The sequence below is a fragment of the Electrona antarctica genome (genome assembly GCF_951216825.1).
Source record: "Electrona antarctica genome assembly, chromosome: 11".
Taxonomy (NCBI): Eukaryota; Metazoa; Chordata; class Actinopteri; order Myctophiformes; family Myctophidae; genus Electrona; species Electrona antarctica.
The window spans coordinates 18038840-18066715 of record NC_136792.1 but is presented as its reverse complement, the minus strand read 5'-3'; the positions used below and the strand labels follow the sequence as shown (position 1 = coordinate 18066715).

The 27876-nt window shown below is 40.5% G+C and overlaps 3 protein-coding genes across 4 annotated transcripts; all 3 read right to left on the bottom strand.

Moving 5' to 3' along the window:
* Nucleotides 1-2822: 2822 nt before the first annotated feature.
* Nucleotides 2823-6706, bottom strand: dynll2a (dynein, light chain, LC8-type 2a). The gene is made up of 3 exons (XM_079514485.1): nucleotides 6577-6706; nucleotides 5830-5976; nucleotides 2823-4526 (listed from the first exon to the last, which is right to left on the bottom strand). The coding sequence occupies exons 2-3, from the start codon at nucleotides 5959-5961 to the stop codon at nucleotides 4389-4391; spliced, it is 270 nt and encodes an 89-aa protein (XP_079370611.1). The 5' UTR covers nucleotides 5962-5976; nucleotides 6577-6706; the 3' UTR covers nucleotides 2823-4388.
* A 1178-nt stretch (nucleotides 6707-7884) lies between these two features.
* On the bottom strand, nucleotides 7885-12596 carry srsf1a (serine and arginine rich splicing factor 1a). 2 transcript variants are annotated; one of them, XR_013791097.1, is made up of 5 exons: nucleotides 12128-12596; nucleotides 10869-11098; nucleotides 9511-9683; nucleotides 8626-9287; nucleotides 7885-8244 (listed from the first exon to the last, which is right to left on the bottom strand). XR_013791097.1 is itself a non-coding variant. In XM_079514052.1 (4 exons), exons 1-4 carry the CDS (start codon nucleotides 12331-12333, stop codon nucleotides 9090-9092), a joined length of 807 nt encoding a protein of 268 aa, XP_079370178.1. In that variant the 5' UTR covers nucleotides 12334-12596; the 3' UTR covers nucleotides 7885-9089. The 2 variants fall into 2 exon arrangements, 1 of the variants encoding a protein (XP_079370178.1); XM_079514052.1 differs by having other exon boundaries at nucleotides 7885-9287.
* Nucleotides 12597-20325: 7729 nt separating this feature from the next.
* Nucleotides 20326-22600, bottom strand: aldoca (aldolase C, fructose-bisphosphate, a). The gene is made up of 8 exons (XM_079514068.1): nucleotides 22482-22600; nucleotides 21950-22157; nucleotides 21721-21775; nucleotides 21455-21615; nucleotides 21280-21363; nucleotides 20931-21105; nucleotides 20602-20801; nucleotides 20326-20469 (listed from the first exon to the last, which is right to left on the bottom strand). The coding sequence occupies exons 1-8, from the start codon at nucleotides 22595-22597 to the stop codon at nucleotides 20377-20379; spliced, it is 1092 nt and encodes a 363-aa protein (XP_079370194.1). The 5' UTR covers nucleotides 22598-22600; the 3' UTR covers nucleotides 20326-20376.
* Nucleotides 22601-27876: the final 5276 nt, after the last annotated feature.

The window sequence follows — 27876 nt, the reverse complement described above, 5'->3', positions numbered from 1 at the left end:
AGCATGACTGCTTCAGAGACTTCCTGCATTGCAATGCAGCAGAGCTTCATGGCTGCAATCCATTCAGGGGAAACCATTAGAACAAACTGCTCTCGGGGGTAGGAAAGCACACCAGGCATGATCATTTATAAACTGAGTCACCTCTGTGTGCCCTACGCTGCTACGCAAGGACAAAGGCCCACAGACTGTCAGCATACAAACTGTTTCATAGCAGGGAGAAGTGAGGGAACCACTGACTGTGAGAGAATTCATCTGGCATCCCTGCCATCAGTCTATCAACAGGTAGAAGAAGATACAGAAAGACAACTACTTTGTCTAAAGGACAATACCAGCCTTTTGGACATGTGGATCCGTTGACAGTCACTCTTACTTTGATATCATTTAACTCCCTGGTTACTGAGAATTCCAATCAAAGTAACAGTGACAAAGGATCTGGATATCTCAAAGGCTGGTATGGTCATTTAAGATAGATACCGTTTCTCCTTTCTCACTCTTTTCCCCCTTTCTTTCTATCCCAGTTGGCATACACAATACTACTACTACTAGGCTGGAGACGATTTACGTGCGTCTGTGAACAGCTAATCTCCGGCACTGTTGGACCGAATGATGCACATTTCTCAAATGGAGGGGCTAACAGCCCACCTAACATTTAGGCCTAACTAACTCTTGAATCATACAATCAAAATGGACTCCTTGGATCCTACACATTTTTTTTTTTTACAAAATGCATATTATCTCTGGGGTCATGTGATTAAGTATCCGTTTTTCAGATTCAGATTCCATTTGGCTATGACTGCTTTCCAATTAATGTTTGTAGGCAACCCGGCCTGGCAGAGACCTGCACTCAAAGCTAGGGCACTTTTCTAAATTTCTCTAAAGATAAGATAAGGACGGTAAGATAAAGATAAACCTTTACTGATCCCCATGAGAAATGCAGTCATAGCAGCAAAAGCTATAAGTGTGAAACACAGGATAAGTACAAGTAAGAACAGTGTCAAGTGCAGTCTGCACTGGACGCTTGAGAGTCACATAGGGTCTCCATGATTGTCATCAATGGTTTAATTGCACTTGGGAGCATGAATGTGCACACGGCACAGTGCATTTCACGGCAAGCTAACCATTACTTTTCGAGATATAGTGGTCACTGGTCAGAGACAGACAAAGGGGCAAAAACATAACCGGAACCCATGGATGAAACACTATCACACATGAGAAGGCACCCCTCTTGTGGTCAAAAAGGTGAATAACAGCACATACTGTAATAGCCTATATACAGGTGAATCAATTCAATTTTTTATACATGCATGTTAAAGTTTTAGACTGAAATTCAAATCAACAACTATTTTCAAGAAAAATGTAAAATTAGGCTAATACATGAGTTTAACTAAGGAAATGAAGGAAGAAAAAAGATTATGGGTCTACAGGGGGGCCGAGACCCCTAGGGGTTCCTCAGTTACTACAGGAGGGCCCAAATCTTTGTGTGCTAGGGAGTTGTTTTTGTTTTTTACATGAACCACTTGAACCCTAGCATCAATATTCTGGAGGGAACATTCTCGCGATCTATAATCTGAAGAATCTGGAATGCCTTGAATGTGGAAATCTGAGATGCGAGATGACCTCAAGAGGCGTTGTTTGTGGCAACAGTATCAGTCGACTACTACTGTACGAGTCCAAAACATAGATTCACGCTCACACACAGTACAGTAGGAAAAGGCCTGCCTGGATGTTGTCTACACAAGAATGTTACGAAACGGACTTTTGGCTGTAATATTTTCATATTTCTTCATTACTTCAATTCTCTTCACACACACACACACAGCAAGATGTCACTTCTTGTCACTTCCTGTCCATTTTGCAGAAGCTAGTTACACAACAATGCTATCAACTAAGAGTATAGATAACGGTTAGATGGTGTGAACGATATATGATCACTTAATTGCATGTGACGTGTGCTGTATTACGACAACTATCGTGAGTCCGTGAAATAGGATAGGTACAGGTAAGAACAGAGTTTAAATAAAGTCTATCTGCAGATTCTGCACTGGACGCTAACAATACTCAATCTTGCACTTGAGAGCATGAATGTCCTAAGGCACATTGCGAATGTGCTAAGCCTTAGCAGCTAAGGCACATTGATTGCTAAGACACAGTGGGTCGGGACCCATTTGTGGCTTGTGGACCCATTTTTATGACCCTTTATTTTTTGTTTCCTACATTGTGTTTTTAATTATTATTTCAAAAATATTTGCAAAAACACATTCCCAAAACGTTTTTGAAAACAAATATTTAAAAGTAGTGAAACTGATGTACAAGCTCAAGATCAAGAAATAAAATGAAATCTGGCTATTCAAAATGTTTCTCTCTACAATATTACAAAACACATAGTGGAATAATCTGCCCAAGCCAGCTTTAATTGCACATTCCATGAATCAGATCAATATTTGATAAGATAGACAGAAACCTGAAGCAAGAACTGGAAAGTAGACAGGCATTGGGTGAGGAGATTGACAGACAAGTCAAACGTGCATAGACTAAAGATAATAGCTTACATTTTAGGATAAAGGAAACTGTGAGCACATAATATTTTGGAATAATTTCTTATAATTATTTAGACATTATATTTTACATAATCATTTAGAAAGAAAATGTGATATTGTTAATCTCTGACTGCGTTGATGGACATAGCAGTATGTTCTAAATATTTAAATATGTTGTACATACTGGAAAGGACCCACATTACTAAAGTATATTCAAAATACAATGAAGTCAAATAAATGGCCAAAAATGTAATAAGTCACCAATGAAGATTTATTGTTAGTTGTTACTGGGTTTACAAGGTTTTTCTTATGTAGTACCCTACATCTAATGAAGTGCAATTGTACTCAAGCCAGTTACAATGAGAGGCACGTGTTTTGTGTGAATTAAACAGCAGAGAAATGGTTCCTACATATACAAACAAAGCAGAAATCCATGCACAAGGAACCGATACATCAGTTTACATGGACAATAGATAGGAATAGTTCCCTTGAAAATAATACTAATCAAGCAAACACAAAAGACATTGTGCATTTCTAGTCCAGCTTGTTGATAATGTCGACAAGACCAAAACCAAAGAGTGCCTTAAAATATGTTAAAAAATGATTGGTAACACTACTTGAAGCTGCAAGTCTTTCTTAGATCCCTGGCAGTATATTTATGCAATGCAAAATAAAGGTTTGGGATAGTGTGTTTGGACAGTATCATCAGTCACATAGTAAGACAACGAAACTGTCTGAAAGTCTTTGTAGAGTTTGAACTATTGAAGGCTTATAGGTATATTCATTTTCAATCAATAGCAGCCACTAATTTATCATTTGCATTGATTTTGCAAGGATATTGTAATTGTCTTAATCCATTATTGTGTGATATATTCAATACAAGCAAGATAAAGACAGATCGGTTAACGTGAAATTGTGGCATTATTGTGAAAACGTAAGGATAATGATCATCATTATTGTAGCCAGTACAGTTTGGTATTGTTAACAAAACATAATTTACTCAGATTATTCCACCAGTTCACAGTGACTATTAAGAGTGGAGAAAACACCTTTAGTTCTTGACATCAACTTCCTGGAAACACTTGTGCTTGCTTAGTGACAGTTGAAGATTTTGGTAAGTTTTATCCTGATGGAGGTTAAAATGATATAACATTAAAAAAAAAGTGCAATCCTGGTAAAAATCACAGCATGTTTCAGTTATCTTATAGTCATGGTTCTGTACATGGTAGCTGTAATCCTACTGAAAGCCTGGGGCAGTCATGTAAGAACTTGTGGTCATGTGAATTAACCATGTGTAAGTCCTCAGTGTTAATTTAGCTCAGAGTGTACAATGGAGCCATACAGGTTAATCTGTAGACTCTCTGTGAAATGAACACTCAGGATTTTACAGATTATCTGGGAAAAGAAGGACCTTAACTTCCTCACACCTTTTCACCAGCATCATTAGACCTAATAAATCTTGGTATTGTCAAACAGATGCACAGATATATCCAACTGATACTCCATTTGAGTCTACCATCTAAATGGACAGGCAATGTCACTTATAAAGGAAAGCAGATGCACAACTACATTCTCTAGCTTTCCTTTAATTATGATACAATCAAGGGCCACTGTTAAAAACCATTTACAACCTAGGTTTAACATAAAAATAAAACTACTTAAGTTGCTTTCGAATGGCAACTATTGAAACATAAACGTACTGTAACAGACATATTAAATACTGTATAGTCCATGCAATTGCGCACGGTCGATTTGCATCATTATGGTAAGTCATTAACTGTATGGGAGACATCAGCCAACAGTACATTCCTGTTAAGTTTCAATGAGGAACTCCGCACCTCAGGAAACTGCTCAGCCAGACTTGAAGAGCAAGATGGCCACTTGCCCCAAGTAGAAGTAAATGAAATGCTTTGTCTCATGGGTAACATAGCTGCCGAAGTTTCTTCCAACGATGCAATGCCATGTAGGGTTATACTTCTTGTCAAACTCCTGAAAACAAGACCAGAGTTGATCACCATCACAGACAGTTCTGGAACTAGGCATACTTCGGTTCAAATCCCACCTCAGCCCTACTGTTTTTGCCAGTTCAGAATTTGCTACATGGTGAGCCTTAGGTTCAGGGCTGCCAACATTCCTCGATCCTGCAGGACTCCTGCATTGTCATTGCTCCTGGATTTGGTATAAAAATCCCAAAATTCACCAGAACACAGGAACGTATATTCTGAATCAATTGCAAGCATTAGTTCTGCATGAAAAACACTCCTTGGGCTAAATTCGGCTATATAGCCACTTGCCCAAATGTGCTGACCTCATCACATTTGTGATGACGGCTGTGGACGTTTTTAGCCGAAGGAGTGTTTTTCGTGCAAAACTAATGCTTGCAATGGATTCAGAATCATGACAAAACCCTAGTTGGACCTGTCACATGCTACTTAAAGCATAATGACATTTTGAAATGTTTGCCTTATATAGGATGTTAAAGGAGAATTCCATGCTAGAAGGCTTTCTTACCTTTCTTTGTACCAAAGACCAAAGAGGTCCAGGTGTTTTTTGTGTGCAAAAGCTCCTTATTGGCTATTTCCCCTACCATAAGCCCTCAGTGAATTGCATTGAATTGAATGGGAATTGAATGGGGCTATGGGGTGTTGTGCTAATTCGCTTATTTCCATCGAAATAAGTAGTAAAGTGTGCTGCTTGGGATATTATTTACATTATGAAGAGAGGATATATACAAAAGAAGCACGTGAAGCACGTGCACGCGCCTCGTGCACACGCATTTCCACGCGGAAAAGTGGCTTTTACTTCCCTCTCCACACCCAAGTTATATGAACAAACTGATACAGGCAACAAACCAGGATAAAGCACCGAAACTGTGATATACAGTAGCATATTTATTAGGCCTAGTAACAGAAATTTGTTTTGATTAAAATTATTATTATTATTCCCCTCCTGTCCGGTAGGGGGTGCTCCAGCCCCCCCCCCCTTCCCTCTGCCATGGTGAGCAGTCTTGTGAAGCTGAATATTATAACTTAGATCTACAATGACTGTTAACATGTTTCTGGGGACCCCCCTGGAAGCAGTGCATGCAATCATACAGAGAGAAGATGAGATGAGTCTTATATTGCTTCAGTTATGAAATCAATTTCTGTAGCTCCCCCCCCCCCCCCCCCCCTCCCCCACAAAAAACAATCTACTGGATTCTCACAGTCCAATGTTGGCAGCCCTGGAACTCTGAGTGTACAAATGGACCCGTATACTGATAAGCACGTGAATGCACCCTTTACTCACTCACCTTCTTGATATAGGCTGCAATGTCCTTCTCTATATTGTATTTCTCCATGGCCTGTGTAGCGCAATCCACGGAATCCTGCTGCATGTCCTCAGACATGTCTGCATTTTTGATCACAGCTTTCCTGTCAGTCATGTCTGCTGAAACGAACTGCGAAGAAAACACTCACTCAAAGGGATTGCATTGAATGAAACACACCGGCAGATTGAATGTAGACGACTACAATCCATCGACACCTCTACGAACCAATTAGGTAAGAAAGAGCAGCAGCCAGCAGGCCAATATCAAGGGAAGGGACAATGGGCATACGCAGACAAATCGGTCACTTGGTGAAATAGGCTAATGGCGTATTTCATTAAAACATTAGCATATCATTAATAATCTCTCTAAACTTTATTATGCCATAGACAAGGACTCGAGCGGGGCATGGATTAGCTGTGAAACTCAATACAGGTGGAGTTAAATTACTTGGAAAAAAATAACTTTGCGATATATCAGGTTCTTCTGCATAATCGTTTGGCGAAAGACTATAAGTCTCGCATTTAAATGGCCATTAACACTCGAGCATTTTCGCTACAATCGTTCCGGCCTACTCCACGATCCAAATTACTTATTACAAATTACATCAAATCCCCCCCAAAATGAAGCTACATCTAATAACAGTTCATTGAGGGGAGAACTCAAATCAAACTGTAAAGACGCATGGTAATGTGTTGCGTCGGCACTAGGCAGACCTAGCACGTCACTCACCCTTTGACTCCTTCGATACTTCCTTTGCAAATTGATATTTCGTCTTGTCGACAGTGATATGGATTTAGCTCCGCAATTAATTTCTTAAGATTTACACAATAACTATGGTACGTATGGTGTATGATGTATCCTATCCACTGTGCTAGAAGACCTCCCCGCCCTCTACTGCGTGATACAGTCATCCATTGGCTGAGCAGCAGCCTCCCGAGGTGGTGGAAGCGATTTTCTCCAGCTCCCATCTGCCTGCATCTTATTTCATCCCACAATGCATCATTGGCAATACACCACCGTGGGGGCCAAAATATGAGACCCGTGCCCTGGACCCGTGTTGAAATAACTTGGCCCCACATAACCATATGAATCTGTGGTGTGGGGAAACTGGAACATTGTTATATCTATATAATAATACATACGATTTATATAGCGCTTTTCAAGGTACCCAAAGTAGCTTTTACAAAACAGAAGTAAAAACAAATGTATTAGAAAATAAACTAGTTAAAAGGGTTCAAAAGGTTGCTCTGGGTATGTATAAATACAACGTATATACAACATATAAGTACAACGTTATATTATGAATGTCTTTAGTGAGTGTATGGCTATATGGGTGTTTGGTGTGAGGCTATTCAATAGCTGTTATTGGAAGGATGTTATTGGAAGGATCATTGTCTTGAACAGTTTGTTCATTTCCATATCCTGTATCCTGCAATTGTATTACAATTCAATTAAGTCAGATGTAAACAACATTTGACCAGATTACATTTATCAGTGGATGTAGTACAATCATATTTCATAAAGTCATCTAAGCCCCAGTTGGTATGAATTTAATGCACATTCCAAATTAACCCAAAAACCTGTGTTTTAAGCATTATGTTATACTTTAGCTATTGAAAAATAAATAGCAGATCTACAAGCTCATAGCATGGCACAGAGTGCGCGCTACAAGCTTGTAGATCTGCTATTTTTGAAAAGTCATTAAAATTGTGGCGCAAATCTTTGAATATATATTCTTTCCGAGAAAACGTTTTTAACTCAAATCGTTGCTTCTGTGGGGGGGGGGGTCCCTGGAACATATTTTCAGATGGGGGTCGGCGGCCAAATACAGATAATTCTGGGGGTCCTTGACATGAAAAAGGTTGAGCACCACTGACAGAAATATATTTTCAGAAAAACGTTAGGATTTAGAAGGCCTCAGGTATATGCCATGTACAATGGGAGAATATCTAAAAACATTTAAATAATTATTCCATTAGGAATAACATCCATTCACACATGAGTATTCCAATAAAAAAAACACACCATAAATGTACCGTTTTCAGTCATTTTATTGAAAATTCTAAGAGGTATGTAAGATTAAGCAATAAAATACAATAAAAACCAAACCACCCCAATTTAATTCCCTCATACCAGGCATCTACGATTCCATCCTTTGATCCAACTTCCTGGTCCTCAGATTCGCTTTCTTGTAAATAAAGCCATATCATTGATTCAAAAATTAAGATAGATAGGCTATTGGAAAAAGTTGCTCTGGGACTCCTTAATTAGTTCCAAATCAACTCATTTGATTCCTGGAAAACGGATCCCGTTCCAAGCATCCATCCTTGCCTATCCCCTCCCTATCGATCCACTCATCCAGCTCCAAGGATTGGGATCCACTCCTCCAATCAAAACCTTGAAATACCAGGAAGAAAATCAGAGGCAAACCATTAGAATGATTTCAGATATGGGCCTAATCCAATTTTAATTTTGAGCACTCATGACATACATTGCTTTACAAACTAACCCATGAGCACCAAAAATCAGTGAAGCAAAAACATTTCAGTGTTGATAAGTTTAGCTTTTGAACTAACCCTATACCACCCCCAACACAAATATCAATTTGGATTCCAATAGAAGTGTTACACAAGTACATTTATGAAAACAATCTGACTTAGGGTTGTTACTTCAGACCCAAGGCAGCATGTCAAAAAAGGTTATGACAAGTATTTGTGACATTATGACATGCACCCTAAATCTTATCCAAAACCTCAATGCATGGAATATGAAGCGTACCATAGGACCTGACTCCTCCTCATTTGAATGTCCTATCCTGACCATACAAATGAAATGTGCTCCACAATGGTTTTATTCCAAATCATTCTTTTAATCCTTATCTTCAGATTTCTAAAGGAAGACACAAGGGTAAAATACAGTTAAGCAATGTCCCCCATCCACCCACCCAGTCAACCCATGGATAAGATAAAAATTCATAACAGCACATTTTGCAAGTTGTGACTAACAAAACAAAAGTCAAAACAAAACTGTAGAGACCAAAACAGGACAAAGCAGCTGGAAGGGTGAGGAAATGTAAAAAAGGGACACATCTACATACCAAGGTCTTCCACAACGACATCGGGACAAGATATTCAAAAAATTAAAATCAACAGCTGACGTCTGAAAAACTCAAAAAGGTCAAAACAGGAGGGTATACAGAGAATTCATTAAAAGGGCAAAACATCAATGGTTGATAGAAAGATTCAGGAACGGGAGCGAGAGCGGCTATGACGAGGAGAGTAGCGGGGTGATGCTCTGCCCCGGGCACGGGAGTTGCTGCGGCTGCGGCTGGCACTGCGGCTCCGGCTTCTGCTTCGGCTGCCACGGCTACGGGAGCGTGATCTTCCATAGCTCGGACTGCGGGGGCCATCTACTTTCACACGAATGTATGCGGTCTCTCCCTGGTAGACACAAGAGAACTTGACATTGAAGAGACCACACCCTCTTTGCATCACCTAAAGTGAACACACCAGAGCTGGAATTTGGAAGCAAGGGCCACAACTGCTCCCTCCCTATCAACCGAAAACAATTTCACTGTTGCTGTCAACATTTCAGACAAGTACTCACCTTCCCGAAAGGCAAAGAAACAATATCCGTGAATAGGAGTCAAATCAGTACACATACCTCATGTGATCGGAATTTGGTGTTGTCCAGTTTTTTAACAGCATAGGTCATGTCTTCTTTGCGCACAAATTCGACCACCCCGGTTCCATCTCTGAAAACGTCTGCATAACACACATCTCCAGCTTCACGCATGTGGTCTTTCAGATCCTGCCAGCTGCCACTTTGGGGGAGCCCTTTAACACAAATCATGAATGATTTTCAAACTTCTCAAACAAGACCATATTTATTCCATGCAAAGAGTCACAAGAAGCTGTACGTGCCCGTCGGCCACCGGTCTACTTGAGAACGATACAACTTGGGAACATAATAATACCTGTTGTCAACTTGTCATAGCACCCGTTTTAACACTCTAATTGCTCAGGGTTATTTAATCCATTAAATTATAACACCCAATCGATTTATAGCAACGGAGCACTTTTACCGACGGACCGGATGTCATGCAGGATGTGGCTGTAGCAGCTAAATGTAGCCAAAACACTCAATGCGATCGACAACAACGGGAGGTAAGATTAAATCTATCGCGACTAGTGACTGGACAGCGGGGGCCCGTCTAACACATGATCTTTTCTTAGAATTGGACAGGATGATTTAGATCGCGAGTTATTAATGTTTTAAGATTTTCGTTCCCGTCGGCTAAACAGGGGGGGAACATTTTCGATGACGTCTCACTGTTGCGCAACATCGAGGATTGCGCAACAGGCGCTCCTAGGCTGTGGAGCGATCCGATCCATTTTCATATCAATAAACTTCGTCTTTTGGATAAAACTTCGTCTTGGGTGTCAGGCATTACTAATAGAAATGACTCATTAGGCCCACTGGCAGAGCCTGACCAGACCACCTGTGGTGGTTCTGGAGAACCGTGGTTCCGACCAACTCGATACCGGGCACTGCACTCCCTGCGGGGGTGTGGAACGTGTGTGTTGAATTTGAAGTCGGTGGGGCAAACAGTTCGAGTTACGTGCATTACAACCGTACACACACACACACACACAGAGACGTGGCACAATTATAGTCGGATGCTGTGGCTTCTTTGGCAAATCTAACAAGCCAACATTTCTTTGATGTATAGTATAATTCCTCATACTGTATGCTTGGGGGAGTGTGAATCACATTGAGTGACACTCAGCCTGGCATCTCTACTTATTAAGCCCTGGCTAAAGTACGTGTGTATTGTTAAAATAAATAACTAAAACATATATTACATAGTAATTATAATGGTCATCAAATCTTTTTTTTTATTATAGTGCGATTATTCCTCTCGCAAGATTTGGCTTGTTTTGGAGGTGGGTTGGTTTATTTCTCTCAGTAGAGTTGGCAACACTGCTTATTAGTCATGATGCACGAACTGGTGATATTACCTGAAACAATGACCCTGTACTCAGAGCGTCTGGATGGGGGGCCATATCTGCCCCTGGGTGCACCGATCCCCCCGCCGCCGCCGCCACCACCACCACCACCTCGGTCTCCACCTCCACCACCAAAACCACCTCCTCTCCCAGAACCTCTGCCACTCCGCGGGAACTCCACACGCAGTCTGTAGCCATCATAGTCATATCCATCACGTCCATAAACGGCATCATCTGCATCCCTGAAAAATACGATTAAAATGTCATTGGTTAGACATGGGAGACTACGGTTTCAGATTAACTGCTATTGATCGATTGAATACTTTAACAGTTGGCAAGGACAGGCACAGGGAAGTACAGTACACATACCGGTATACAAGGTCTGCTAAAAAGATGAAACCAGAAAAGGCTTGTTTGTTTCCATAATTCCATTGGTAAACTATTCAATTTCAATTCATCGAAAACATTGAGTAGCTAACGTGGCCAGCCTTGCTTGCACACTTACAGAAAAGTGGAAGGAAGACACAAGGGTAAAATACAGTTAAGCAATGTCCTGATAGTTGACTCACCAATGTGATCATAATCATAACAATATGGATTTGCCAAAGAGTTGTTGCAATAATAAAGTATAACACCACAACAACTGCTCGTTGTCCTTTTTTGATAATCTTTAATTGTCAATCGTCTACTTATTATTTAATTATAGCTTCTATATTGTTTGAGTATTCTTTTTTTTTTTTTTTTTTACAATTTCAGCCCACTGGTTTGAACACTAGGTTTTGTGTTTGTTTGGTAGCTCAAAACACTGACGCTGTCATGTTTACACTATGAATACAAATATAAAAACCCAACAACTACTAGTTACCTCTGCAGGGCAACAACAATACAAGATGCAGGAAGTTAACATTACAAGCTAACCGGGCGAGGTAAAAGTATGCATCTTTTACCTTGCCATTAATGTAACGTGGACTTTACACTCAAAACCGAACCCCCGCGCACCACGTTTCTGTTGTGACTAGGTCAACAACGAGGCGTGCTCTGCACGCTGGACCCAGGACATAGTCCGAGCCACTCGCACAGCATGGCTCTATGGGGGCCTAAAAGGGCTTCGCTTCAATGTTACCATGTCATGCGAGCGTAAAAATCAAACACTTCATTTTCACAATAGGTGGGCTGAACATCAAGTCATATTTTGTCGCGCGATACATTAAGCATATTTTACTGTCCAGGTTAGCCCTGGCTGGCTACTTGGCGTTAGCTGAGCTCGTTACCTGGGATCTTCGAATTCAATGAAAGCGAACGGAGGTCCTCCTCTCCTGTTCTTCAGGTCGATGTCTCGAATCGCTCCGTATTTGTAGAAAACGTCCTCGACATCTTTGGTGCGGATATCAGGGGGGAGATTTCCTACGTAGATCCGACAGTCGTTGTTTCCAGCAGGGCCTCGTACAACACCTCCCGACGGCTGCCCTCCCGACATGGTTCCTCCTGCACACGCACGCTGCCCGCCGCTCCGCTACGCGCTGGCTAACCTGGTCCGTTGTTGTTCAGTATTATTCCGATTGATCGATGTTCTTGCAGAGAAAATAAATAATAATAATAAAAAAATCAATCACATAGAACAAGACGTTTTCGACCTCCTTGTACGCAGGTCTAGAAGAGAACACAACACTGGCTGTGAACTTGTGGTGGAGGAGAAGCAGCTGCTGCTGTGTTTCTGTTTCCTTGAAAGCGCGCCTGACTCCAGTGTTGCCAGATTGTGACACACACACACACACACACAGCGCGCGCACGCACGCACACACTTCTGCAGTGTGTGTTGAGTCTGTTGACAGAGCCAACACTGCCTGTCAGATGTGTCATTTATTTGGCATTTGAGCCACGTGGACCACCATTTGATGAGATTTATAGCCTCTCAGACCCAAAACGAAAGAATATTTTGATATAGTTTGATAATATTTTGTCCACAATTCCATGCTGTTGTTGGTACCATAGGATATAACAGGCAAACTATACAAACGATCAAAAATCAAAATAAATTTTTTTCTACATTCTCTATTGTGTAGACTTCTTGTAAAGTATTTACCAGTATCCTAATACAGATGTTTAACAATAATTTAACTCTTGAGAGCGTAAAATGAAACCAAATGAACCGGTATAGGTCTATTTGGTTTAATTTTACGCTCTCAATAGTCTAGATCTATGAGGGTTAATTTGGTTATCAACTCTCCCATTGCTCACAATTGAGTAGCCTAATTCAATGTTTTCTTACAATGTCTTTCCAGCAGATGGTGGTATGGGCTATGCTATGATGATCATAACCATCACTGAATGGTTTTATATATTCATTCATTCATTCATTCATTCATTCATTCATTCATTCATTCATCCTTGGTGACTGCTTGTATTGCTGACTGCTCAGCAATACAAATGAACTGACAACAAGTTGTGATGTTGATTAAAAGTAAACATGTCAAAAACATGTCAAAATGTGATACTGTCTGGACAGCAACTTTGGCAATGGAAACATGTTTGTTCGGTGATCATACTTTCTACATGAAAAGGTGATCTTAAAGAAGCATTAAAGATATACACTATGTAACTTTTATATAGTGAATAAAATGTTATTTTGACCAATCTGTTAGCCTACAATAACTAAGGTGGAGGTGCTTAATCAGCCTGAATGTGATTTATCTATAAACAATGACCACTCACTCAGCCATACATTATCCCGCTTATTACACGGCTACTTTAATACATAAATTAATAAATTGACTCAAAGAGCAACAAAACGAGGTATTTCCTGTGTCGCGCTGGCCGGCGTCTGCCCAGCTGCAGCACAGTCGGAAAACAAGGAAGTGAGTTGATCAAATAGAATCCATTTTCGGTATTATTCAGAAATAACAGACTGCTGAATTTGGCGATTGACCAATCAGAATCAAGCATTCAACCAAGCCGTGTAATACATTTAAAATGAATGCACACATGCACACACGCACATAGGCCTACTGAACAAATACATGTTATGACCAAGGCTCAGTTGGAGGAAATACATCGACTCACTGGCCTTGGAACATCTCAGGATCCCCCAGGAGGAAGTCACTAATGTTTGTCTTGGAGAGGGAAGTCTGGAGCACTGGTGGAATTTTTGCCCCCGCGACCCGACTAGTAACTACGGATAAGCGGTTGAAGATGGATGGAATGGATGGATGGATGGAAACAAGAGGATGTCTGCAATGGACAAATAAGTGGCGGACTTACCATTGAGGAAACAAGAGGATGTCTGCAATGGACAAATACGTGGCGGACTTACCATTGGGCTAGTGGGCTGCAGCCCGGGGGCCCCCGACTGGGGGGGCCAATTTAAAAAAAAAAAATCTTGTTTTGTTTTGTTTTTATATGATTTGAAATTGTTAAGTATTGCAATCCAATTCAAGTGAAAATTTTGTTTAGTTATTGTATTTATTAATATGGTTAAAACATTGAGAGCTTCTGAAGTATAAATACTACAAAGAGAGACTGCTTTTCTCTCTATAAAGCCCATGAACAAACCTCTAATACTTAGGCAAAAGTACTCAGGATAAACGCGGAGGCAGACAGATGAATGAAGGTTTCGGAGTCCAGGTTTATTTGCAGAGTTCAATACAGCAATCAGACAGCCATGGGGCCGGAGCCCCATGGATCCTTCCCTCAGCCCCTCGGCCTCCGGACTAACACACGTACTGTTACAAGCATTTTCAGTAGACCTTATACAACTCAAAGACAGAGACATCAAAGGAAGAATGCAAAGGTGGTCCCCACCCCCCTGTACCAAATTGTCACACATGTCTAAATAAGGTAGTGGTCACCAGGAAGCAAGCACAGTGAACAGTAGGTGTCCTGGTCTGCTATCAGCAGCTGATCTAATTAGCATACAGGGACCCCTACAGGGCCTGCAGCTGTGGGTCTCTCTCTCAGGGGAGACAAAGATCCGGGTTTACACTTTTAGATGTGAATTTAGTCTGTCTAGTTTAACATGATTTAGGCTATATTGATGAAATGTGGTTCCACCAGATACCACACTTCTGCTCTGCTGTCTGCACTGCAGACATGAGTGACGCTGTGTTGTGGGGTAGCTGTGGAAAGCCCTAAAGCCTGCCATGCATGCACAGCGATCTGTCTGTCTGTCTGTCTGTCTGTCTGTCTGTCTGTCTGTCTGTCTGTCTGTCTGTCTGTCTGTCTGTCTGTCTGTCTGTCTGTCTGTCTGTCTGTCTGTCTGTCTGTCTGTCTGTCTGTCTGCCTGCCTGCCTGCCTGCCTGCCTGCCTGCCTGCATGTCTGTCTGTCTGCCTGCCTGCCTGCCTGCCTGCCTCTCTCTTTTGGGGGGGCTGGGTACCCCAAAATTACAGAGACCAAAACGCACCACGCAGCCCCGGGGGCCCCTGAAATATTGTCTAGCCTGGGGGCCCTTGGGAGGGTAAATCCGGCCATATACAATATAATTTGTATGATATAGTTGTACCAATTTCTTTATAAAGCCTATGCAAGACTCAAAAATAAACTGGAGCTGTAATTTCGTTTTGACAGCATGTTGAATACATTACATATCTCATACTCTCGAATATGGTCTGTGTAAAAGCCTACATTATCTAAAAAGTATGGATACATTTGATACATACAAGATTGTTGATACATCTTCCTGCAGACGTTTACACAGGCAACTTTTGCATATCCATACATTATATAACCGCACAGCCTGTCATGCTGAGAGGGGACCGATGCAAATTATGCCTGCCTAAAAGGATGAGTTGGAATGTAGGTACATGGTGGGAAAATAACCTGAAAATAAAAGTAGATAACAAAATGTATCTAGGTCAAAGTTAGTTAATTATGAAAAGTAAGTAGACCTAGTAACTGATATGAAATTATCTTTCAAAATAAAAAAAATCTGACTTTCTTTATAGCAATATTGTACTGACCAAAAGTAATTTACAAAAGATCTTTTAAAAACTTCAGGGAGGGCTTATTTCTAGAAGAACTTGAAAACATACCATGGCATACTGTAGGTGAAGAGGAAAATCCAGAGATAGCTCTGAATTTGTTTATGCAGTTATTTCTGTCAATAGCTGACAAGCATGCTCCAGTTAGAAAACATACTGTTAAATCTGTAAGAGCACCTTGGATTGACAATGAAATTAAAAACTGCATGGCTTTAAGAAATACTGCTAAGAAAAAGGCATGTGAATCTGGCAGTCTGGCTGACTGGCAGATCTACTGTAAATCAAGAAATAATGTTACAAAAATGAATAGGAAGAAAAAGAAATGTTATTATCAAACAAGGATAAATGAAATAAAATCGGACAGTAAGATGCTGTGGAAAACATTTAACAATGCTCTGGGTAGGGGCTCTAATAGGGCTTCCTCCTTCATTGAGGTGGATGGGGCTTTTATCACTAAGCCATATGACATAGCTCAATACTTTAACAACTTCTTCACCAGTAAAGTAGAAAGGTTAAGAAAGGATATGTCTTGTAATGATGTGCATTGTGTTAACTCTATATTAGACAAAATTATGAATAATAAGTCCTGTATGTTTAGTTTTGAACCCATCAGCTCTGAGGTGGTGGAGAAACTGTTACTTTCAATACACAGTGAGAAGTCTGCAGGCCTGGATAACCTTGATGGCAAGTTACTGAAGCTCGCTGTACACCTGGTAACTAATCCAATTACTCACATTTTTAACCAAAGCTTGATGTGGGGGGTGTGTCCACAAATATGGAAGGAAGCTAAAGTTATTCCAATACCAAAAGATTCTAAAACAAACATCACAGGGGTTAACAGCCGCCCTATTAGCATTCTGCCAGTTCTTGCTAAATTAATGGAAAAATATGTCTTTAACCAAATTCAATCATATTTCTCTGAGAATGTATTGAATACTGACTTTCAACACGCCTATAGAGATGGACTTTCTACATGTACAGCACTGACACAGTTAATAGATGACTGTCTAATGAATGTGGATTCCAAGAGACTAGTGGGGTCTGTATTGTTAGATTTTAGTGCCGCGTTCGACATTATTGATCACAATCTTTTGCTTGACAAACTTTCATGTTATGGTTTTACCTTATCTGCACTAAGGTGGATAAAAAGCTATTTATCCAGCAGATCACAGAGAGTATACTATAATGGGAGTCTCTCAGACACTAAACATATTCACTGTGGAATTCCACAAGGAAGTTGCTTAGGTCCTTTGTTGTTCACTATATTTACAAATGACATGCCACTGGTCTTAGACAGGGCCAATATAGCCATGTATTCTGATGACACTACTTTGTATATGTCTGCCACTAATGTGGAAGATCTGTCTGTAGCTCTCAACAAGGAACTACAGAACATATCAGAGTGGGTGGTGAACAATAGGATGGTCCTGAACATCTCAAAGACTAAATCCATTGTATTTGGATCACAGCATATGCTCAAGTCAAAACCCAAATTGAATCTGAATCTGAGCGATTTAGCAATTGAGCAGGTAGATGAAACAAAACTACTTGGGGTTACATTAGACAGTCATCTAACATGGTCTACTCATATTCAAAACATAACTAAGAAAATGGGAGGGGGTTTGTCCATGATTAGGAGATGTGCTGAGTTTTTAACTCCAACATCTGCTGTCCAGGTCATCCAGGCACTAGTGATATCCCACCTTGACTATTGTCCAGTTGTGTGGTCCAATGCAGCTAAAAAGGACCTGTGTAAATTACAAATAGCCCAGAATAAGGCAGCTCGCCTTGCCCTGAACTGCAATACTAGATCTAGTACACTGTTAAATCATCAGAAGCTGTCATGGCTGTTGGTGGAGCAGAGATTAGCTGCTAGTCTGGCTGGATTTTTTAGGAACATTTGTTCAAATAAAAAACCAAAATGCTTATATAAAAATATTCATTATACCAGTGATAGACACAGACATAATACCAGACATGTTGCAATGGGTCGATTCACAGTGCCTAAGCCAAGAACTGATGCAATGAAGAATACAGTCATGTACAGGGCAATGACTTTCTGGAACTCTCTACCAGTATGCATCACAGAAATTAAGGGTAAAAGGCACTTTAAGAAAAGACTGAAGGATTTTCTTATATATATGGCGAAATTGTAATTCTGTTTATGTCAATATACCAGTTAATGTAATCTAGAGTGAATGCACTAACCGTAGTTATGCTTTAATGTATTTATTTTTTTGTTTTTTTGTTTTCTTTCTTTTCTTTTGTGATATATGTAATGTTGTAATGTTTTTTTGTATGTATATTATTCTGTGAGGACCCCAGGAAGAATAGCTGTTGCCAGGTGCAACAGCTAATGGGGATCCTAAATAAACTAAACTAAACCACTGGGATGAATATTCTGGCAGCATTAGATTTTCTAAATCTATTTAGTTTGCATATTTAGAAAACCTCAATCCAAAAACAGCACATATTTGGATTATTTTTAATGATTCATATAATGTAGCCTGTCAAAGCAACCACATAAAACAGGTTGTCCAATTATGGTATATATAGGCCAGGGTATCTTGCTATTTAGAACCACAACAGTACAATGAAGTAAGTAAAATGCAATCCAGATGTTTGTTAATATATTTAAATTATGGGAGTAAAATTATTTTAATATCACTATCCAAATGAATTAAACAAATGTAATGTTTTGAATGAAAAGGAAATAAAGAAGTGAGGGATGACATGTCTTCAGGTCATAGTTTGGTTAACTACCATGAATGGATCTATACTCTTACTGCTGTAGGTGTATACTTTCAATATTTGGATAATAGATTGTGAAATCACGCATCGGCTGCAACAACAGAGCAGAAACTGGACACATTTTTGTTTTAAGATACCTTTTTATTATAATATGTTGATCTACTTCATTCCAGTGCACAGAAAACACTAACAACTAGAAAAAGTGCCCCTCGGGGCACAGGTCTCCACCAGGGCAGGTCAGGTTGTGGCCTCCTGGTGGCGCTATAATAGGCCAATGTGAAAAGGGTGCCATTTCTTCATACGCCTTTGATGGCAATTGGATGATTTGAGGCATTTTGTTCCAAAAATGTGTTTTGCAAAAATCAACCTGTTGGTGGCGCTATAACAGGCCAATGTGAAAAGGGTGGGATATATTCCTCAGCCTAGTAAGAAAATGTGTGAAAGATTTCACGTAAATTGCATGCTGCGTTCATGATTTGAGGCTTTTGTTCAAAACGGGGCAATCTTGCAAACTGTGAAAGCCAATTATAGCCAATTAGGATGGAATATGAAATATCGGACAGATCCGACTTGAGCACATGACCATAGAGATACTGTGTAAACAATTTGTGAGATCTTTGGACAGAATCTGGAGGAGTAATATCAAAAAATGTGTTTTACAAAAGTCGGCCTCCTGGTGGCGCTATAAAAGGCAGATGCGGAAAATGCAGGTCAAAGGTTTATCCTTGGCCTCTAGGGAGTGTGCATGGAACGTTTCACGCAGATCGGTGCAGTTTTAGGTAAAAAATGTGAAAAGCTGCCTCATGGTGGCGCTATAACAGGCCGTTCTGGAAAATGTGGGGCAGAGGTTCATCGTTGGCATCCAGGGAGTGTGTGTGCAAAGTTTGGCATCGACCAGCTTAACGGTGCCGGAGATTAGCTGTTCACAGACGGACGGAAGGACGGAAGGACGGACACACACACACACGGACGGAGTGCAAAACATACTCTCTCCCCATGCCTTCGGCCTGGTGGAGACAATGAGAACCTTTCATATGATATAAGTTAAAACCTATATACGCCCAGAAGAATATATGTTGGAAACTTATCTAAGAAGTGGTAGAATATCAGATACACCATTGAATACATTGCATACAAGCCACACGCGCGCGCACACACACACACACACACACACACACACACACACACACACACACACACACACACACACACACACACACACACACACACACACACACACACACACACACACACACACACACACACACACACACACACGCACACACACACACACACACGTCAAAATCCACATAATGGAAATTGCATTACATAAATGCAATGGGTTGCAGTCATTAGTAGTAGTAGTTTTATTTTGGTCATTAAGAGAAAAAGAAAATACACACATCCTCACTACTTATTGTTATTTTGTTTTTTTTATGGTAGTATTTCTTTTTCACTACACAAGGCAAGTAATTGCTTTAAATTAAATTATATTTACCAAATGATGTAGCTTTAATTATCTGTGTCATAAGAGCATGTATTTGGAACAAAGTCAGAGCAACCACTTTTCATTTTATAACATGCATTAAAATGCTCAGGCAAAGGCCATTTTCTGATTGTCCTTGTACGTCAAGGCAGAAAAATACAATGTTAACTTCTGTTTTCATGCAATACCTCCATCAAGAGTGTTTATACTGTAAATTAACTTCTAATATTCATCTGTGATGCGGCTTGGTTATGGTAATGATATACTATTTTGTTGGTAAGAGCTGAAATATGGGCATCAACATGCTGCTCAGTATGCATGACTGGACCCATAGACCTGCTGGCCAGCCTCACCACTGTCGTTGCCACCAGTGTATTTCCCCTGGCAAGCAAGACTATTCACCTATGTGCAAAAAGATAATAGAAAGAAATGCACAACAGTAAATAAACGCCATAGGTGTATATTCAAATAATTGTTGTTGAGTAAAAATGTCATTGTATGATTACAGTAAAAAAAAGAAAAGAAAAAACATGCCTCAGCTCGCTTGATGAACTGCTCAGTTGCGGCATTCTCATTTTCTTTATGTCCTCGCCAGGTTTTGAGAGCAGAGGCCTGCAAGGCCCGGCCATAGGAGAATGTTAGAGTCCAGGGCTTGACTAGAGGACAGTTATTGAGTGCATTCAGATGGATAGAGGCCTCCTCTTCACTCTGACCGCCTGAGAGAAATGCCACTCCTGTAGGGATACGAAAAAAAAACATTGCCGTGTAACAGGGCATAGCTCAGTTCATGGACATTTATTTAAAATGGATTTTCATTTCTGTATTTGTTTGTTTCTTAGACCTGAAGTGTTATCTTAGCTTACCTGGGACCGCAGGGGGAACTGTGCGGCGCAATGCAGTGATAGTTGCCATAGCAACTTCCTCTGGTGTGTATTTGGTAGAGCAGCTGTGTCCAGGGGTGACCATGTTGGGTTTGAGCAGAGTACCTTCCAGGTACACATGGTGGTCAGACATGGCTTTGTAGACTGCAGAAAGAACCTGCAATACCACAGCACATGTATTAGAAAACATCAACTGCACTCTGCATGATATTGATATGATATTGTTCCTTCTGGCCTGGAACACAGATGTCCTCTTTCTCTCTCTGACTCTCTTTCTAGCTCTTTCTCTCACTATGTCTCGCTCCCTATCTTCTCAAATGCATGAACCCACCTTCTCAGTAACATATTGGCAGCGCTTCAGGTCCTCATCTCCATCTGGCAAAATCTCTGGCTCTATGATGGGCACTATGCCATTCTGCATGTCAAAATGCACACAACGATTAACAAAATTAACATCCTTCCAGTGTTCACAAATGTTGACGTGGAATATACCAGAGAGGCCGAACCTGTTGGCAGATACTTGAGTAACGCGCCAGAACATTTGCATTCTCTGCGATGGCCAGTTTAGATGGGTTGGTGTCACTTATTTTGAGCACACAGCGCCACTTTGCAAATACGGCTCCATCCTTTTTGTACTGTGCACAGCGATCTGACAGACCATCCAGACCTAAAGAAAAAAGTCTATAAAGCATCTTGCACCGTACAGTATGTTTGTCTGAATGAAATCATCAAAAAACTCAGGGGGGAAATATATATATATTTTTTACTGTACCCTGTGTAGTGGTTTCTCCACAGGTTCCTGCCAGGGGGATGACACCCTTGTCGACCTGGGAAGTGACAGAACATAAGATCTCATGTAGCCACAACCATATAGCAACAAGAGAGATCCTCATATTTAATGCTGATACATTTTCCTTAAGACCATTTTTATACCACTAGGGATTTGCACTCTACTGAGTGCACCTATGTAGTTCCTCATGTGAAATATAAAATGATCCTACCTTGACGCCAACCATGATGCCCCTGTCCTTTATAATTTTGACAAAGGGTACACCAGTGTCCGAGTGCTGGTACAGGGTCTCGTGGAAGAAGATGACCCCTCCAATGCAGCTGTTGATGCGATCATCTGCACTGAAGAGAATCTGCCTGTACTGTCTGCGGTGTTCTTCAGTGTTCTCCACTCCTACCTGGGCCAGACGTTTAGCCATGCTGCCTGTTGCAATAAAATGTAGCATAAATTATTTTTTGCCGCATGGCGGTGTTGCTCGTTGAAAATAACAATCAATATTTAAAAAAACCCAATAATAATCTTTTTTTAGGGTTAAAAAACAGTCCTGTGATGAAGCAGTATGAATTAGGTTTTACAGATGATGTACATCCAAGATGTTAATATCAACTCAGTGCATTTTGTCTGGACTGTTGAAAATTAATTCACAGTGAAGCAATCATTTCAGTACAACCGTTGCATTATGTGCAAGTCCTAAATGATGATATGCCATTATTTAGTATACAGAGATCTCCATAGGTCTTCACAGACCCACAGACTCATCCGCAGCCAGGATGCCCTTCCCAGGGGATATTATGCGTAGTGCCGTCTCATGAAGGTCCTTCTTCTGTGCTGCAGAGAGCGCAGGGAACTGGTGTGTCATCCTGAGAGAATTGTCTTACAACCTGAATAGATGTGCAGGATACATTAAATAATTGACTGCAAAAGTGGTTTTAATTAAATGTAATTAATAGTCAGCCTAATTGAGCAAATTCATGGAAATTATTAGCATAGCTGCCCCACTGTAACTCAAAGTTTATAGTGTTTGTTGAAAGTTAAATGTAATGACAAAAAAAACGGATAAATGGTGAACAAGTATTATGTTGAGTGCTGACACTGCTATGTATCATACCTGCTTCTATGTACGCAATTCCAAAACAACGGGCGATAATACACCATTAATTGACTATGCATGTAATGTTGATGAAATTAATCATAATTCAACAAACTCTGTGGCTCTTCCAAGACAACTGTAGCACTAGTCCAACCAACCTATAAGCAAAACACACTTTTCCCCATAGTCAGGGAATGTTTTCCAGACTAATATAACAGCCATGTTATTGGTGTATGGATGGTATATTATTCTGGATAGAATGAATGAACTATAAAATTGTAATAGTTGCTTTTGGGATCGTTGTCATCATAATACCGTACAATGCTATTATTTATATGGCATAAATAATACAATTATATATGAATTGACATATTATGTCAATTCACACAAACATTTCATATTACTGTTATTTAATGAAGCATGATAAATAATGAACCACTTTGGTAATTCATTAATATAAAAACCAGAAACAAAAATAAAGTCTTATACTGTTGATAAATACTCCAGCAAGCCAGTTAATGAATACGCATAAGGGTCTTACCGGGTAAAATGTAAAATCAAACGTATCTTTGTCCACTGAAGAGAAGAAGACTGATGAAAAGTTTCTCTCTCAGTCCTAGTTTGTATCTCGCCCAACTATGTCACATGACATGAGCCACTACCCCTGGGCGGAGCTTAAATACCCACTTTAATATGTGGGATACTGTATGGATGAATATAATCATACTCTATGAGATGCCTTTGATGTATGAGTTAAGAGCATTTTGTTGATTCAACAAAGGTAACTCTTAACAAAGCGGACGTGGATGTGTGCATTTTCAAACATCAAAGATCTCAACATAAACCAATTTATAATGTTGAAGAGTTAATTGATTGATTGATTGAAATATTTATTAACAGTTTGCAGAATTACAGTACATTTCGAGCACAAACTCAATACAAAGGCTGTTAACTGTGAGTGGACGACCCAATTAAGCATTACACTTGTTTACAACAGGGTCCACCATGTTCAATTCATCAAAACATTTAGAGACGTACAAATAGACACTTCTATATAGACAAAGAACAGAACAGGAATTCATCATAATGGAGGTAAAAAGGGAAAAGAAACATATACAGTGAGGGAAAAAAAGGCGGGGGGGTGGTGGGGGGGGGATTCAGATTTTACGGGGGCCAGTTTCGAATTGCGGCCGTCCGTAGGTGCCCTTTGAGAGCGGTTTTGAAGGAGTCAAGGGATTCGCATGTCTTAATGACTGTTTAGTCCCTTGTTTGTGCCAAATCTGGGTTGTACATGGTTCGTTGCACTCCCTCTGGTGTTGTGGGTGTGGACTTCATTAACATTAAGGAAGTATCTAGACAGGTACATGGGTATCTTGGTGGTGTATCGAATCTTGTGGACCAGACCCATTGCAAGATGCTGTACTCTGTCGTCGACCCTAAGCCATTCCAGCCTGTCGAAGTGGGCAGGGGTGAGGTGGGTTCGGGGGGTGAGGTCAAGTAGGAGCCTGACCATATAGATACCTATGTCTATCAAAAATTATTCCAAACAGACTGCTGCATAATATTCAGGATTATTGTCAAATGATACATTTTATATTCTATTTTAACACTGCACCCCTAAAGCAACCTCATTTAATCTCTAAACTGTAGTTGCATGCTATTTTTGTTTTAATTAGTTGAAATGCGCCATAGGCAGTTTTAATTCTCTTGATAATTTGGTCTTTGCCCTAAAAATCCACTTGAGTATTTTTGTTTCAGAGCAACTCATGCACTGCTTTCTTGAGTGTTTGAACTGTACAAAAATATATTTGGTTAAGTGAACTGACCAAAAATAGAACTACGGTAACTTGTAGGTTTCAGTCAGGGAACATGTTAGTTGATGTTAATGTACAAGAGCACCTACATTACAGTAATGTATGAGCATATTCTTTAGGAGAATCATTAAGCATATGTTAAATGGACCCATAAGGATCCATTGTGTATATTAAAAAAAAATATTTTGAAGTATATTGTTGCTGTTGGGAAAAAGACTTATTTCAACTTTGTTTTTCTTTCGTAAATTAATACCATCATATTAGTGTCACAAAAGTAGCTGCTATTTTAGATTTTTGTCTCTGTGTGAAAATGAATGTGTGTCTGAGGGTTTTATAAATACAGAATCAAAGAAAGGTGTTAACAAGAGCTTGTGACTAAATAACATTGGCTCCATTGGAACACAGGTTATTCTTTCCATTTTCTGAAAAGGTGTCCACCTGAGAGCGACAATGTCTTAGGTGTGTTTCAGGCACTACTTCCATTGTGTGTCAGTGTGTCTCTGAAACTAGATATGGGTCACTGGACTGCTACCATAAGATAGAGCCATAACAGAGCCATAGTGGACCTGTCTAAGACAAGGGCCTGAAGGGGAATTCAATGTCAGGCAGCGGTGGAGCAACAGGAGGAGTCGACACACTCCCATTCAGGAGATACAGCTTTAAATAGAGGGATGACTTGAAGAACTGCACCAATTATATGCCACTGTCCCCACCGGGGCAGTAGTTTTTTTTCCTTTCTGTTATCTAATTAAAAGCATTTAATGATGATACTTAATCTGGTCCTCAATCTTATTAAGGTTGTCCTTGTTCTTCCAAATAGGTCATACCAAGGCTGAAAGTTAGCCATACTAATTTATATTCAAGTATTACAATTAGGAATGCATGTCATTTGGTCAACAATTTCATCCCATGTGTATGGGATGCGGCATACTGTATGTTTTACATAAGGGGAATCAAACTCCATACCCTGAGTGTATTGCAATGCCATTCCAGGACCATTAGATTTGCTATGCTCTCAATGAATTACGAATTCCAAAGAAATACAGAACTATACTAACATTTTATGTTTAATTAGACTACTTTTACGTTTGTTTTTTGACTGGGGGGATTTGTATTTGACTGAGATGTATCTTATGTGTTGTTTAAACTCGTGGCTCACATGTATAATTGTATTTATTTATTTACAGTTGAGAGCTTCAAATCTTTAGCGTGGGACTTCTATCCTTGAACATTACTTCTTTACAGCATCTGCGTTTACTTTAGATGTGCATTTGAATGGCATTGATAAGCATTATTCTTATTTCTTGTAACCTAATAAATAAAGTTTGCTGGAAATTAATCATGGAATCTGAAAGAACATGCTATTACAATCATCAAGAACAAGAATGTCTATATGAAACAAAAAATCACACCCGTGTGAACTGAGTGGTGCAACTCCGTGTGGGGGTCCCCGGTGGGTCCCCGGAACTTCCAGACCCACAGGAACGCGCCCAGGGTGCCAGCTCGGTTCCGGCGAGCCGCCCCACGTCCGAAACGGTCGAGAAATGACAGTTACTGTGTGGGGGAATAAGCATTTAGCAGACACCTCTCCCTCTCTCTCTCCCTCCCTCTCTCCCCCCCTCTCTCTCTATGTAATTAGCAGGCAACAGTGCAACAGCGGTGGCCGAACGGATAGCGGCGCGGTCTAGATACCGGAAGGTTCCCAGTTCGAACCAGCCGTCCGACACGTTAAAATTACCACCGCTGAAATGCCCTTGAACAAGGCATCAACCACTACGATGAAATGTGTTCTATGAGCAGGGCCTGGCTGGAAACAAGTTCTTGAGCTTAGCCCAGATACCCTGGGTAAATATAGATTTCATTTCATTTCATTTCAACACTATCTCTCTCTCTGTTTGTAGCACAACAGCGCCACTTTTGCCCCTACTGGTACTATAAACATAGTGACATAGGGACATAGGGACATAGGTTGGGACATTGCTGTTCCTTGGAGTGGTTGCAACACTCAAAAAGAAGAAATCCTATCATGTGCTTCTCATGGTCGACATGGCAATAGTGTAACTATAATGTGGATATGAGACATGTGGCCATCTGCAGCCATCTATGAGGTCAGTTGTCAGAGGTCAAGTGTCCTTCCTTAACACGGTATAGACTCGCCCTTGAGGGCTTTATAAGCCACTTCCACTCAAGGCTATTTGGTTTCAGACGACACTTAATATGGCGCAGCCTCGCATACAGAGTGGTGGAAGTGTGTGGCGAGGAGCTCGTTTTGGAAAGGGGGTAAATCTCCAACTGCTCCTGATGAGCAGTCCTTGCCATCAGTGTGTGACTGTGAATGCATGGGTGGATATAATGCACAATGTTAAGCACTTTGGAATTGGATAAAGGCGCTAAAAAGCACCATACAGGTAAATTACCAGTTTGCTCAATATGCAATTGCTAGCATAAATATTGTATACAGTGCACATGCCCACAACTGCTTTCCATCTGAGAAAGAAAATCAGACCCGTTTGAACTGAGTGGTGCTGTTGGGGTGTCAGACTATTGGTTGTCAGACTAATGGAGTAGTGGGACTGTTGGTTGTCGGACTAATGGAGTAGGGGGATCTGTTGATCTGATCTGACTATTGGCTGTCGGAATATGTAGTCTATACGTACTGTATTGTACTAAGTTATCAAGGACAAAAGAGCGACCACATCACATTAAGAGGATGTATTTGCAAGTGTACCTCATCATCCAATGCCACCACTCCTATGCCACCAAAATGTGGAACGCCCTACCAACAGTCATTAAGACATGCAAATCCCTTGACTCCTTCAAAACCGCTCTCAAAGGGCACCTACGGACGGCTGCAATTCAAAACTGCCCCCCGTAAAATCTGAATCCCCCAACCACCCCTTTTCCCCCTCTTTACCTCCTTTATGATGATTTCCTGTTTTTGGATAAATGGTGCATTTATATTGCGCCTTTATCCAAGGCGCTTTACATAGTGCATTGCATTCACACATTCACACACACCGATTGCGGCGGAAGCCATGCAAGGTACCAACCAGCACATCGGCAGCAATTTGGGGTTCAGTGCCTTGCCCAAGGACACTTCGACATGTAGACAGGAGGTACCTCCTGTACCTCCTGAACCCCAGTCTCCCCATGGCTATATAGAAGTGTATACTTGTACGTCTCTAAATGTTCTGATGAATTGAAAATGGTGGTCCCTATTGTAAACAAGTGTAA